The sequence below is a fragment of the Mustela erminea genome, chromosome 2 (genome assembly GCF_009829155.1).
Source record: "Mustela erminea isolate mMusErm1 chromosome 2, mMusErm1.Pri, whole genome shotgun sequence".
Lineage (NCBI taxonomy): Eukaryota > Metazoa > Chordata > Mammalia > Carnivora > Mustelidae > Mustela > Mustela erminea.
The window spans coordinates 161,660,034-161,672,609 of record NC_045615.1 but is presented as its reverse complement, the minus strand read 5'-3'; the positions used below and the strand labels follow the sequence as shown (position 1 = coordinate 161,672,609).

General features: G+C 48.1%; 1 protein-coding gene across 3 annotated transcripts in view; it reads left to right on the top strand.

The window, feature by feature from the left end:
• Positions 1 to 606: 606 nt before the first annotated feature.
• PAQR3 (progestin and adipoQ receptor family member 3) overlaps positions 607 to 12,576 on the top strand; it is a 33,059-nt gene continuing 21,089 nt past the window's right edge. For all 3 annotated transcript variants that reach the window (XM_032334696.1, XM_032334695.1, XM_032334694.1), the window contains exons 1-4: positions 607 to 1,002; positions 4,333 to 4,495; positions 9,106 to 9,261; positions 12,102 to 12,299. In XM_032334696.1, coding sequence (XP_032190587.1) covers positions 818 to 1,002; positions 4,333 to 4,495; positions 9,106 to 9,261; positions 12,102 to 12,299 — 702 coding nt within the window. In that variant the 5' untranslated portion in view covers positions 607 to 817. The remainder of the gene's footprint in view (positions 1,003 to 4,332; positions 4,496 to 9,105; positions 9,262 to 12,101; positions 12,300 to 12,576) is intronic.

Below are 12,576 nucleotides of genomic sequence, written 5' to 3'. Positions count from 1 at the left end.
ACGAACCCCCAGCGTCCCAGGCTCCCCGGACGCCTCCGCGACTTGCCCGCCCCGCCCCGCCCCGGCGCGGCCCGGCTTTGGCCTCGAGCCGTCGATGTCGTCCAGCGCGCACTGTGTCACGTCGGGGAACGCACCGGGGACGGCCGCCGCCGGGGCTCCTCCGGGGCTGGACCACACTCCGTCGTGCTGCGGGACCGCGGTGCGGTGGACCGACCGGCCGCGGCTCGGAGAACCGGTCCGTCGACGCTCCCCGCGGATTCCCACCGTGCAGCCCGGACGAGTCCGCTCTCGCTCTCCGTTCGCTCCCAGCGAGCTCTGTCCTCGGCCCCTGAGGAAAACGCCGCCGGTGCTCGTCCGCACGGCCCCGCGCTCTTCTCACCGACCGAGACAGACCCGCGCCTCGGCTTCGCGGGTCGGAAACCACCGGACGGCCCCGCGCGCGCATCCGTTCCCGCGTCCCGCCGGCCCCGCCCCTGACCCGCCCCCGGCCCGCCGGCCCCGCCCCTGACCCGCCCCCGGCCCGCCGGCCCCGCCCCAGCCCCAGCCGGCCCCGCCCCAGAAGAGGCCGAGGGGTGGGGCCGGCCGCGGCGTGCTGACGTCAGAGGAGGCTGCGACGCCGCCGGGTGCGCCGGGGCGCTGACGGCGGGGGCCGGCCGGTGTGATCGCCGAGCGGGGCCTGGGCGGCGGCGGGACCGTAGGACCTCGCGCCGCGTTCCCGGGCTCCGGGGCGGGGGCGGCGGCGGCGCGGCGAAGCCCCCTCCCCGGGGAGGCGGGGCCCGGACGAGCTCCCCGGCGCGGGGGCGGCGGCGCGGGAAGGATGCACCAGAAGCTGCTGAAGAGCGCGCACTACATCGAGCTGGGCAGCTACCAGTACTGGCCGGTCCTGGTGCCCCGCGGCATCCGCCTCTACACCTACGAGCAGATCCCCGTGTCGCTCAAGGACAACCCGTACATCACCGACGGCTACCGGGCCTACCTGCCCTCCAGGCTGTGTATCAAAAGGTACGGGGTCGCCGCCGCCGCGGGGGGCGCGCCGCGGGGGGCGCCGGGGCCCTCCTCCCCACCCGCCCCTTTTGTCGGGGGTCCGTGCGCCGCCCCGAGCCGGGCGTTCCCACCTGCGCCGCCCCGAGCCGGGCGTTCCCACCCGGCCCGTCCCTCCCATTCCTTCCCCCGCGTCTCCCCTCTCGTCCCCGGTCTTCTTGCCCCGCCCGGTGCTTGGCCCAGGAGCGCGAGTGACAGTTAGCAGGGCTTTCGTCGCCGGCGCAGCGGTCCCCCTGCGGCGCTCCGCCGCCCGTTCCGCGTTTGCTGCGGCTGGGAGCCCCCCCCGTCCCCCCATCCCCCGCCGACGACGGCCGGGTGGTCCTTGCCCGGCGCACACCCAAGCTTTGTCTGTTTGTAGATGAGCCCTGCGGAAATTCCGGTGGTTTGGGCCCAATGTGACGTGTGATAGGAAATTGTATTAATATAATAGGACACAGGTCACGGTGCTGCCATAGGCATGTGCGTAAATATGTATGTACACACACGTGCGTGCGTGTGCGTGTGCGTGTGTGCGTGTGTGTGTGTGTGCAGGTAGATGGACAGATGTCTCAGAGCAGCCCTGATTCATTCATTCTGCAGGTACCGGGAGCCCCTCCCAGGTGCCAGACCCTGTACCAGGCCATGCCCAGAACAGCAGATATTGCCCTGTTCTTGTGAAACTACTAAGGTTTGGTCCGAGTGACACACATTTCAGAGTGATTACTCTCTTGCATAATAACCGCTGTGGAAAACGCTGTGTAGGGAAAAGACGGAGCAGAGAGAAGCTGTCACCGACACCACCCTGCACCGGAGCACCCTAGAAGCACCTCTGAGAAAGGAATCTCTTTATCATCTAAACCTTTAAAACCTTGAGTCCCTTGAGTGCCTGGATTTTAAAAAAACAAAACCAAAAAATCAGTGTTCTGGTTGTTAGACTAGATTTACGTTAAAACTCACTATATGTACTTAAATACAGAGCCGCACTTTAAGGGAATGAAGGAACAGGTATCGGTTAGTTGTAGGATGTGGTAGTGACACACTGTGCTGGCATGTGGGCTGTTGAGTTGCTCGGGAAGCAGTTCCGCATCTGATGCTCGGTCTTCTTTTCAGCAAGGGCTTTCCCCAGATCTTCCCGCCCTGCCTTGAAAGTGTTCTGGACTCATCGCCACAAGGTGACATCACATTCCGCCCATCCCTACTCAGTGGATGGCCCACAGGCCTTCACAATTTGAATCCTAAGTACTATTTGCCTCCCCAATGTCTCCTTTGCATGAGTTATTATACAAGAAACCAGAGCCGGGCCCTGCTATGCAGGTGAAGTTCACAAGGACACAGCAGGTCGTGAATGCCCTTAAGTATTTTATTACCATGCAGCAGTCATCCTCTGGATTCTGGTACGAGGGTCCAAATCTCACGGACTGAGAAGTGAAATATGTGTAATGCTCTGGTCTTGGGCTGCGGAGTCAAAAAGTCCCGATCTGCCACTTTACCATTTCAGGACCTTGAACAAGGGCTGACCTCTCTGAATCTTACTTTACCCTTTTGTGAAAACGAGGGTAATCACAATTCCTGCTTCAAAAAGCAGTAAGGATTAAATGAGATTATGTATATAAAATGCTACACAGGGCATGACCCCTAACAGGCACTCAATTAATGGTGACTTGTTACCACCCTAATTACTGATGTTGAAGCTGAACAGAGAAGCAGAACTTCTCACAGAGTAAGAGTAGATTCTCCACAGGCAGTAAGTATTCTAACAAGTGCTCTTCCCACCAGCTTGGTCTTAGCCAAGCTCAGCTTTTGCTCTCTCTTAGCTGTCAGAGTGACCAGGACAGATTTTGGATGTAAGGAGAGGTTTTGCATGTCACAACTGTTCTGCCAGCACTCTGTTAGTTGGAAGGAGCGTGCCAAGGTTCTGCCTGTCGGTTCAGTCAGTCAGGTCACGCCGAGTTTCACAAAGTGAGAGGTTCTAAGGCAGAGGCAGAGCAGAGTGCTGACCATCGATCTAGTCCTGTAGTTAATACCCTCCGTCACATCCGTGCATCTCCAGCCCTGCCCCAGTGTAAGTAGTCCTTACGCCTGATGCTTGTACAGGATAAAGCCCAAAATTCATGATAAATAGATTCACCTTATTCTTGATGATCGTTTGCTAGTGTGAGACCCTGTTATGTTTATGGTGTGTAAAAACGGGAAAGTGAGAACCATGGTGATTCCTACAAATTCAGTAGGTTAGAGTGATACATTGATGCTTATTAATAAGGAATGTGAACCAGCAAATGTCAAAGACCTTAATTCAAACAAAAAGATTAGATTTCACAAGAGAAATGCAAGAGAATTTTAAACAATAAATAATCAGTTGCGTTCTGTCTATAGTTAGAGAAACATTTCACAAAGTGAAGGAGCTAGAAGGGACTTGCAGCAGCATCTCACTCACCTCCCTTGTTTTATAATTGAAGAAGCGGAAGCCAGAGAAGTTAGGTGACTTATGATCGCAGAGCTACTTTGTAGCGGAGGGTGAGAGTTGAGGGAGGGGCAGTGAGCCTCTGGACTCCTGGCTGCTGTGGTCCAGTCTCCAGCACCCTGTGCCGCTAAGACTGCTCAGACCAGCTGGGCATTCAGTGAGCAAACGGTACCGATACTCAAGGTAACCTATTGTTCCTAAAAAGGAGAAACTCATGCCACCTAGGAACTGTTTTGGTTTCACACAACCACAGCAAAGCTATTCCAGCACGCCTATCATAAGAGCCTTTCCAGTGGAACAGTTTGTATTTATTCTGCTTCTCTCGCGTCTGTTTAGCTTTGCGTTCGCCTGTAATGTGTGCTGAAAAGGTATTTTAAGTTTGTGGCTAACCTTATACTTAGCAGGTTTTCAGATACCTGTGTTTGAACATGAAAGTATGGTAGCGAACATCCAGTTTGAATCCGCACGTTCATTTCTGTAGACACCTAGCATCCGATCTGAGCCAAGTACTCTGCCGGGGACAGTGGTGTCATAAAGACGGCCGGTGCCAGCCGTAGGGAGAAGATGGGCTGGAGGGTGAGATGGGGTCCGGCATCAGTACCTCAGGGGAGGAAGGAAGTGGTGACTATGATAATAGAGGTGAGCCCCAAAAAGCCCCAAGACCTCAGGACTGGCGGAGACGTGGAAGAGCGTAAACTAAGCGAGAAATCCTGTTTACAGAGGCGGAGACACAGGTAAGGGCTTCAGTAGCGAGTGTTGGCTCACTGCCCCCAAAACTGTCCCTAGCCTTCTAGATGCTGATGGTGAGCAAGCCTGTATGAATCTGAGATGCATGTCTGTTTGTTTTCCAGTTTGTTTATCTTATCGAATGAGACCGTAAACATCTGGAGTCATTTGCTGGGTTTTTTCCTCTTCTTTACTCTGGGAATATATGACATGACATCAGTGTTACCTTCGGCAAGCGCGTCCAGAGAAGATTTTGTAATTTGTTCCATTTGTCTTTTCTGCTTCCAGGTAAGTCATTTCAGAAACATTATTACTGGTAAAGAGAGCAAAGAGGCTTGGGCAGGTGATCTTACAGCACAGCCACCACTTGATTTAAAGAGCCCCCCAAATAGCACATAGGTTAGCTTACTCATTTCCATAATACAAGCAGCAGAAGTGTTTTTATGAGAGTATATTTGGGCTTTACTGTTAGAGTATACTTGAAATCCAGTAAATTTTAAAGATTGAGATAATGCCTTTCCTTTTCTCCTTCCCTTTTTTGAGATTTCTGTTTTAAGAAACAGAAATGGGGGGGGGATAGGAACCTCTGTACTCTGTATTTTCTGGCTGAGATAGAACACTAGTTACTGCTTAAAACTTTTTTCAGAAGATTTCCCATCTTGTTCTTATTTATATGTCTGTGATTTCTTATTTGTCTTAATTTTATCTTTAAATTTAATAAATTTATGTAATTTATATACATATATAAATGTATTTGTCTTAATTTGAATGTCTTGTTTTGCTGGTAGTGATCTTTTCTATTGCTTTAGTGTTCATTTCCTTTGGTCTTTTTATGCTTGCCTGGTTTCAAATACTTTCAGTTTCTCCTTTCTACCTTTTATATTTGTTAGTTCCCTAGCACTTACAGTTTTCTTCAAGGATTGGTAAAATTCCTTTAAAAGTTATATAGAATAGTTTTAAAAACAATTCTAAAGAAGAAAACAAATGTGGGCTGAAATCCTGCTGACATTTTTAAAATTAAAAAAAAAAAAATGAAGCGAGTACAGAAAACATCCACATTATAAGCTTCACCCCCTCCCTGCTTCCTGCAAGTGCAGGCCAGCGCCCCCTGCAGTGAACCTGTGGCTCCCGTGCGCAAGGTGCTTCTGTACCAGACTGCAGCTGCTCAGATGTTGCTTTTGTGAGACATCATTTATTTCAGACCATCATTCAACTCAAGTTCACACTTCGGAGTTAAAAGACTAAGAACACATTGGGAACATCACCCTTCCCCTTTTTTCCCAATTCTAGTTTTTGGAATGATATGTTGAATTTCGTTGAGGGAAAGAATACTCTTGTATCTTCGTTATTATTATTATTTGATTATTTATACGTATAAGTATACGCACTTTGTCCGCATTGCAGCCTAAACCATCTCTGGTTTTAAAATGGAAATCGATCAATTTCTTTATACTTTAATTTTTAGATGTATCTTACTAACATGCTCTTAGTAACCATTAATAAGCAAAACTGCTTTATACTCTCCTGTTACTTCTATGAGTAGGATCTCCTTTGAAAATCCCACGTGTTCCTCTACCCCCGGGCCTGTCCTTTATTCCTTTACCATCCAGCCACGACTGACATTAGTTCAAGGAAAGCATATTAATCTTCATACTGGTTTAAGAAAACAATGCATTGCAGAACTGAAAAACAAATAATTACAACTGCCAATGAAGAAAAACCCAAAATATGTTACAGCGACTTGCTCAGGATTATTCAGCAGGACAGTAAAATAGTGCAGTGATCTTTGTTACACACTGCAGAAGTTGCTAAAGGCAACAAGATACTAAAGACAGATTTTCCCAACTAAAAGCTACCATCTCCATTATTTTTATTTTATTAAATTTATAACCTGTTGACTCCGTTTTCTCAAATTCTTAGAGTCAGCAGGCAGCATGGTAAACCACAAGTTAAGATTGATTTACATTTAGGGGCTCCTGAGCGGCTCAGTCAGTTAAGCGTCCGACTTTTGATGACTGCTCAGGTCATGACCTCCTGGTCTTAGCACCGAGCCCCATGTTGGGCATCTGCTCCTGGTGTGGAGCCTGCTTAGGATTCTCTCTCTCTCCCTCTCCTTCTCTCACTTTCCCCTTCTCTCTCTCCCCTCGCTCTCTCAAAAAAGGAAAAAAAAATAATAATTGATTTACATTTAATTTTAATTTAAAAGACATAATATTTTTTTTCTCTTTCACTTCTACCATTTTATTATATGCTTAGTACCTTCCCACGAACCAGATTTAATAGAGTACATCCTGAATAGTAGAATGAAATTTCAGGGGCTTTGAACTTTCCCAGAGGTCTTTCTGACTCAGGCCCTGAGTAGAGCCCAGGAATGCCTTTCCCTAGATTCAGTTCATTTGCATTAAGTTCCATAATGTACAGTTAGGCATTAAGCTAGGCGTCATGCATGTAGAGCTGAACAAAACCAGCCTGTCCTAGCGACTGAGTCACTTAGGTAGGAGGGCGGAAGGGAGAGCAAGGCAGGGACTTAAGCAGGTAAGAGTAGTTTGTGTAAAGGCCCGGAAGCAAGAGACTGTCCAACAGTTTCTGGACTGGTAGGGGTTGGCGTTTGCGGTCAGCTCGTGGGGGCTGAAGATAGTTGAGGCTGGAGGGAGGAAGGAGCCCGAGAGGACTTGGAAAGTGTTTGGTGATCATGCCAAGGAGACTAGACTAGGATGTCGCCCTCCGGTTATCTCTCTGCCTTGATGGAGTGAGATCGTCCACAGAAGGGAAGTTTCCAGAAAACTTGGTCTAAATTCAGTTTGCCAGATAATGTTTCAGTTTTTTTTTTTAAGGAATTCTGATAATAGCACATTTCTTTTAAAATGGATTTCTTTTCATTTTTAGAACAGATACTAAGTATAGGTTTACTTTTTAAAAACTCAGTGCTCTCTGTTAACACTATGTATTTTAATTTCCTTTTAAAAAGTATAACTTTTCTCTTTATTTTCCTTTTCACAATGAAATTAGCCTTATTGTTGTTTCTTACTATTACTATAAAATATACTCATGTCGGAATTCAAACAAAACAGTGTATGCGGAAAAGTAAAAGCCATTCCGCTTTGCAGAGGTGGCCGTATTCGGCATTTGTGTACGCACAGCTGCCTCCCATCTACCTGCCTACCTATTTCTGAGCTCTGATCATCTCTGCTTGCTTTTTTGTGTCACTCAGCATTGTGACAATGAGATCTTTCGTTGTCAACAAGAATACACACCGTGGTGTCCTCTAGACTTAACGGTGTTTAATCTCAAGGGTAATCTGAGAAAACAATAACCAAACTTCCGAGAGCTGTGTTTCATTGGGTCAGGAACTCGGATCTGTGGCTTCCTAGCCTAAGCCACAGACTGATGAAGACTTCCGACTGTGGACGAAGAAATGACATTGTGGCTAGGAATGTTGTTTTGAGTATTGATCTCGGAGCTGTGGGGCCTGATTAGGTTTGTTTAATGACCAGACTACAGACTGGCTAGCTGACCATTTTTCTACCTGAGCAGCTGCTTACAAAACATTTATTTGATCTACTTCCTATCATTTATGCTTCATATTGCCGCCCCCCTGCCGTCACTGGCTGAGTAGGCTCTTGTCGTCGCTCTCCAGGGCTACTCTGGCTACTCCTGGAACCTCCCATCTCAGCCTTTCTAGAAGGTGGCACTTAAATCTTCAATAGGATCACACTTTGTCCATAATATTGACGTTAAAACTCTGTCACAATTGTATTATGAGGGGCCACACGACATTCCTTAATGGTTCTGTGTCTCTCAACTCTGCTTTTCCTGTGGCCCCTCCAGCACACACGGGGCGCCTGTGTTTGTATTTATTCTAGATGACGGCTGCCACTGCCTTGCAGGATCCCGCTCCGGTGGCAGCCCTTCTGTGAAGCTCTTCTCCCCACCACGTCCCGCACCAGACAAGTGCACACACACCCACAGACCCAGGCCCCTCCCTGCTGGGTGCCCTCACTGTGACTTCTGGAGCGCCACTCGTTTGTCCACTTGTTTCCCGAAAACCTTTCTGGCAGTAGAAGTCTCATCCTTGTATCCGCAGGGCCCGCCTCACGGCAGGTGTTGAATGGCTGGAGGGAGTTCGGCCGTGGAAACCTGATCAGTCTTCAGAGCAGCTGCTCCAGTCACACTGGCTTTGCTCTCAATTTGGCAGCCTAAAAAGTCAGCATAAGTCAGTTATTTTTTTCTTGGACACAACAAAGCTGTGCATAACTTACATCCCAAAAGTAAACTGTAGACAATGAAATTTCATATGGACACGGGAAGTCTTAAGCGTAAAAAGCAAAATTGTAGAACAGAATGTATTATGTGATTCCATTTGATTAAAAAGTATACAGCGTGTGTTTGAATGTGTGGCCTTGTAGATCGTAGGTGTTCGATACCTTCGACGAAGGTATCTGGGACACGTAACAGATGTTATCAGGAGCTGCTGCTGGGGAGCAGCTAAGTAGGAGGACCTTATGGTTTTACATCACACAATCTGATGTCCTTTGATCTTCTAGTGGGTGCTTTTTAAAAAGGAAACTCATTCGTGAATCCAAATAAGCTTTCAAATATTTTAAAAACATTAACATTATATCATTTTCCCACTGCTGTGCTACTTATTTAAAATTTCATGTTGTAAAACAGCTACCATTTTAAATTTCTTTATTACTGTTAGCCTCATTTTACCCATAAGGAACCTGAGACCTAGAAAAATGACATGGCTGGCCTTATGGCACAAAGCCAGAATCCAGGTTCAAGTTTGTTTGGCCAGAAAGTCTGGACTTGACCTAACCACTTCACTGAATATCACACATGAGTTGCTTTCATTCCTTTTTGTTTCACTTCGCTAAGATTTGTTTTATTGTCCATAGGTCTGTATGCTTTGCTCTGTGGGCTATCATCTTTTTTCCTGCCATCGATCAGAAAAAACCTGTCGAAGATGGATGGCATTAGATTATGCAGGAATTTCTATTGGAATACTGGGATGCTACGTCTCTGGGGTGTTCTATGCATTTTATTGTAATAACGTAAGTAACTTAAAACATTTTACATTCTACTTTTCTGGTAGGTCTTCTGTTTTCTTGCCATGGTTCCTTTGAACTTCCGAATAAACACATAATTAACTTATAGAAGAAATATGAGTCTTATATATGTATAAACTCATTTTTTAGAAGGTCCCTGTGATCTCTAATATCTATTACTAGATCCAAACTCATTTTACTGATTTTCCATTGAAATATATATTTAAAGATTATTTCTGAAAATGGATGTAAACAGTAAGTTATTAATGTTTCCACTAAATCCCTGTAACTACATGATTCTTCAGATGCACATTACATGTCTTTTATGTGTATAGAGCTGAAGTTAAAGTTAGTGCTTGATAAAATTATGAAGCCGCCTGCTGCTTCCCATTTTCTCTGATCCTTTAGTCCTCTCTCAGTGAAAAGAATAAAGAGCTTGTCTGTGAGCGTGTCGACTAAGTTCTTTGTAAGAAATACGTTTTCCTTTCTTTAGTCTTATATTTGGAGGTAAGCATGGAGACAGACCAGCTGGGTGATGAGTGACTTAAATAGGTGTCTCTTCTGAGTTAGAGATCAACTCTGCTTTTGATTCTGATGTCACAAAAGTTACTTGTTGCCCTGTGCAAGGCAGCATTTGAAACACTGCTTTCGGATTATGTTGGCCCAGCGAACAGGAATATAATCCTGTCCCATCACCTCATGTCCCCGCCAAGGGGGTAAACAGTCTTCCCCTGGGCCCGGTACTTCCGAAGGCCTCCCATTCCGGAAGCCCTCAGCAGCTCTGTTCTCTCTTCCTGCTCGCCTACACTTACCCTTTTCGTTTGCTTTTGTCTTTTAGTTCCCTCCCTTTCAGAGCCAGGACAGAGCTGTGCAGGGACAGCGTACATTCTAGGTGCTGGTAGTCCTGTTCGCAAAAGACCGGAGCCTTCCTCCCCACGAGCCCTCACATGTAACAGGTGCTCCGAGCCGTCCCCCCGGCCTTCACGTCCTGGGAAGATCGGCTGTAGTGCAGGATCCCTCTGAACTGAGAATTCCTAAGTGGGACCTTTGTCTCTGCACAGTCATAGAACTGAGCTGAAGTGTAAAACTAGCAAAGAGAAAAATCATGAATTTGGTTTGAAGTAAGAATTATTGATTATAGCTACTTAACATATGAGCCATTTGCTTTTTAGGCCTAATTACTTTGGAACATAAGCATCTAATTAAATATATGTGCAGTTAACCTTGTAAATTGATTTGATTTGAATGGTAAGTTGTTCGTATCTGCTCAGGTTTCACTTACTCGTTTTGCAGGAAACCATTTATATCTTTTAGAAAATTCGGTATAAGCCAGTCCGTAGGAGCTTGTGAGTGCAGTCATGTCATATTGGAATTATTTTACTTATTTTAGTCTTTCTTTGAAAGCTGACCTGTTTTCTGTTTACCTTTTCCCACATATACCCAATAATTCAGGAGGGTAGTGGGACTAAATCTCTTTTCAGAAAAGCTCGGTTTCCAAGAGCAAAGAGAACCACCAGGGTTAATGATCATTTAAAGGAAAATCATTTTCTTTCCTCTGGTGCCTAATCATTTCTGAATACACAGCTGCCGTAGCAGCTCTTTATTTTTGAAGGAACGCAGGCTGCTTTGAGAGTGAGACTGAAAACTCTGAACCCCATCCGGGGGGTGTGCACGTGGGTACAGGTGAACCAGACGGTCGGACGTGCGGTTTCAGGAAGCGCACTGCCTCCCAGCGGCCCCTGCAGCCCAGCGGCCCCTGCAGCCCAGCGGGAGGACTCCGGCCACCTCACGGCCGAGCTTCAGCTGCTCGGCTCCATACCCGAGTACTCTGTGCGCCCTTCCGACGTAGCCCACTGCAGAACGCACGTGCACGCCTTCCCCTTCTCTCTCCCCCAGCGCGCAAACACCGCACCCGGCTTACCTGCTCGTTCGCTCCGTGAGCAGAAGCCGCGCGCTCGGCCTCTCGTGATGGAGACAGCCTGGCCACCCTCTCCTGCCTTCTCACACATCCCGTTTAGTTTTAAAAAGTCTCCGGACTCTGCTGCTCACATCCGTATTTCCTCGTTCAACGGGAGTCCAAGCCTCCATTCTCTTCTTGAGTCGGTTGTTCTAGTATCTTCCAGCTGGCTTCCCGTCCCCACTTTCTTCTTCACAGCGATGTCAGCGTCACCTGGCCAGTCAGTGTGAGAAGCAGGCCTGTCCTCATCCTGGAAGACCCTGCTCCGGCGCGTTAGCGCTCCAAGTCCCGGGCCTCACGGTCCTCCGCCTTCAGCCTGGCTTCTTGAACCGGTCCCGCGGCACGAGCTGTTCCTGTGCCTTGGGGACTCCCTCTTCCCACGCAGTCGTGTGTACTCCTCAGGCATCCCCTGCTTGGACGCCCTCTCTCCTGTGGAGCGTTTATTCGCTGCTGCAGGGAGCAAGTGCCCCGGCCCCGGCCCCCGGGGCTCTGCAGCGTTGTCTCCCAGCTCGGTTACAGTACGTCCCGTCGGATCCTGGGGATTCTGACCGTCTGTCCGCGTCGGCCGCTCCCACAGGCTCTGAGCTCACCCCCTGGGAGAGGCCGTGTCCTCGTCAGCGTCGCCTGCGGGACTTAAATCGTCCCCGGCATGTGGCAGGTCCTCCGAAAATGCTTTTGTGTCTATCAGTGTGGTTTCTACCGGCTCTCTGTCGTCCTGAGAGACCTAGTGGTCGTGGGGAACACGCTGTGTTTTAAGGAAGGAAGTTAGTTATGTCTAGAAAGGGAAAAAAAACATAAATAAGTTTGGGATGTGTAATGTAAAACCCGGGACGGCTCTTTCCTTCTCTTACGTTGCGTGACAACTAAAACTCGGTTTCCTTGCGCCCAGTACTGGCGTCAGGTGTACCTGGTCACCGCGCTCGCCATGATCCTGGCCGTGTTCTTCGCACAGACCCACCCCAGTTACCTCACGCAGCAGTGGCAGAGGCTGCGCTCTGTCATCTTCTGTTCCGTTTCGGGGTACGGAGTGATCCCTACGCTTCACTGGGTTTGGCTCAATGGAGGCTTCGGGGCTCCTATTGTCCAGGTGGGTTGAGTGTGGTCAATGTTCTTCTTTTTTTTGTCCTTTCCATTGTATTCATTTTGGGTAAAGTACTGTAATCAGACCAGGTGGGTGGGTCTCTGTCCTTTGAGAAAATGCATGTATTTGCGTATTAATACCATCATGTTCACATCTTTATAAATTAGCGTGCCTTGCAGGAAAGAGAAGTATAACTGCTGCTTTTTTCCCAGATGTCTTTATGTGAAATGATAACATTCTTAGTTCTCCTTCTGCTACCCTCAGGGTATTAATGCCCAAGTGC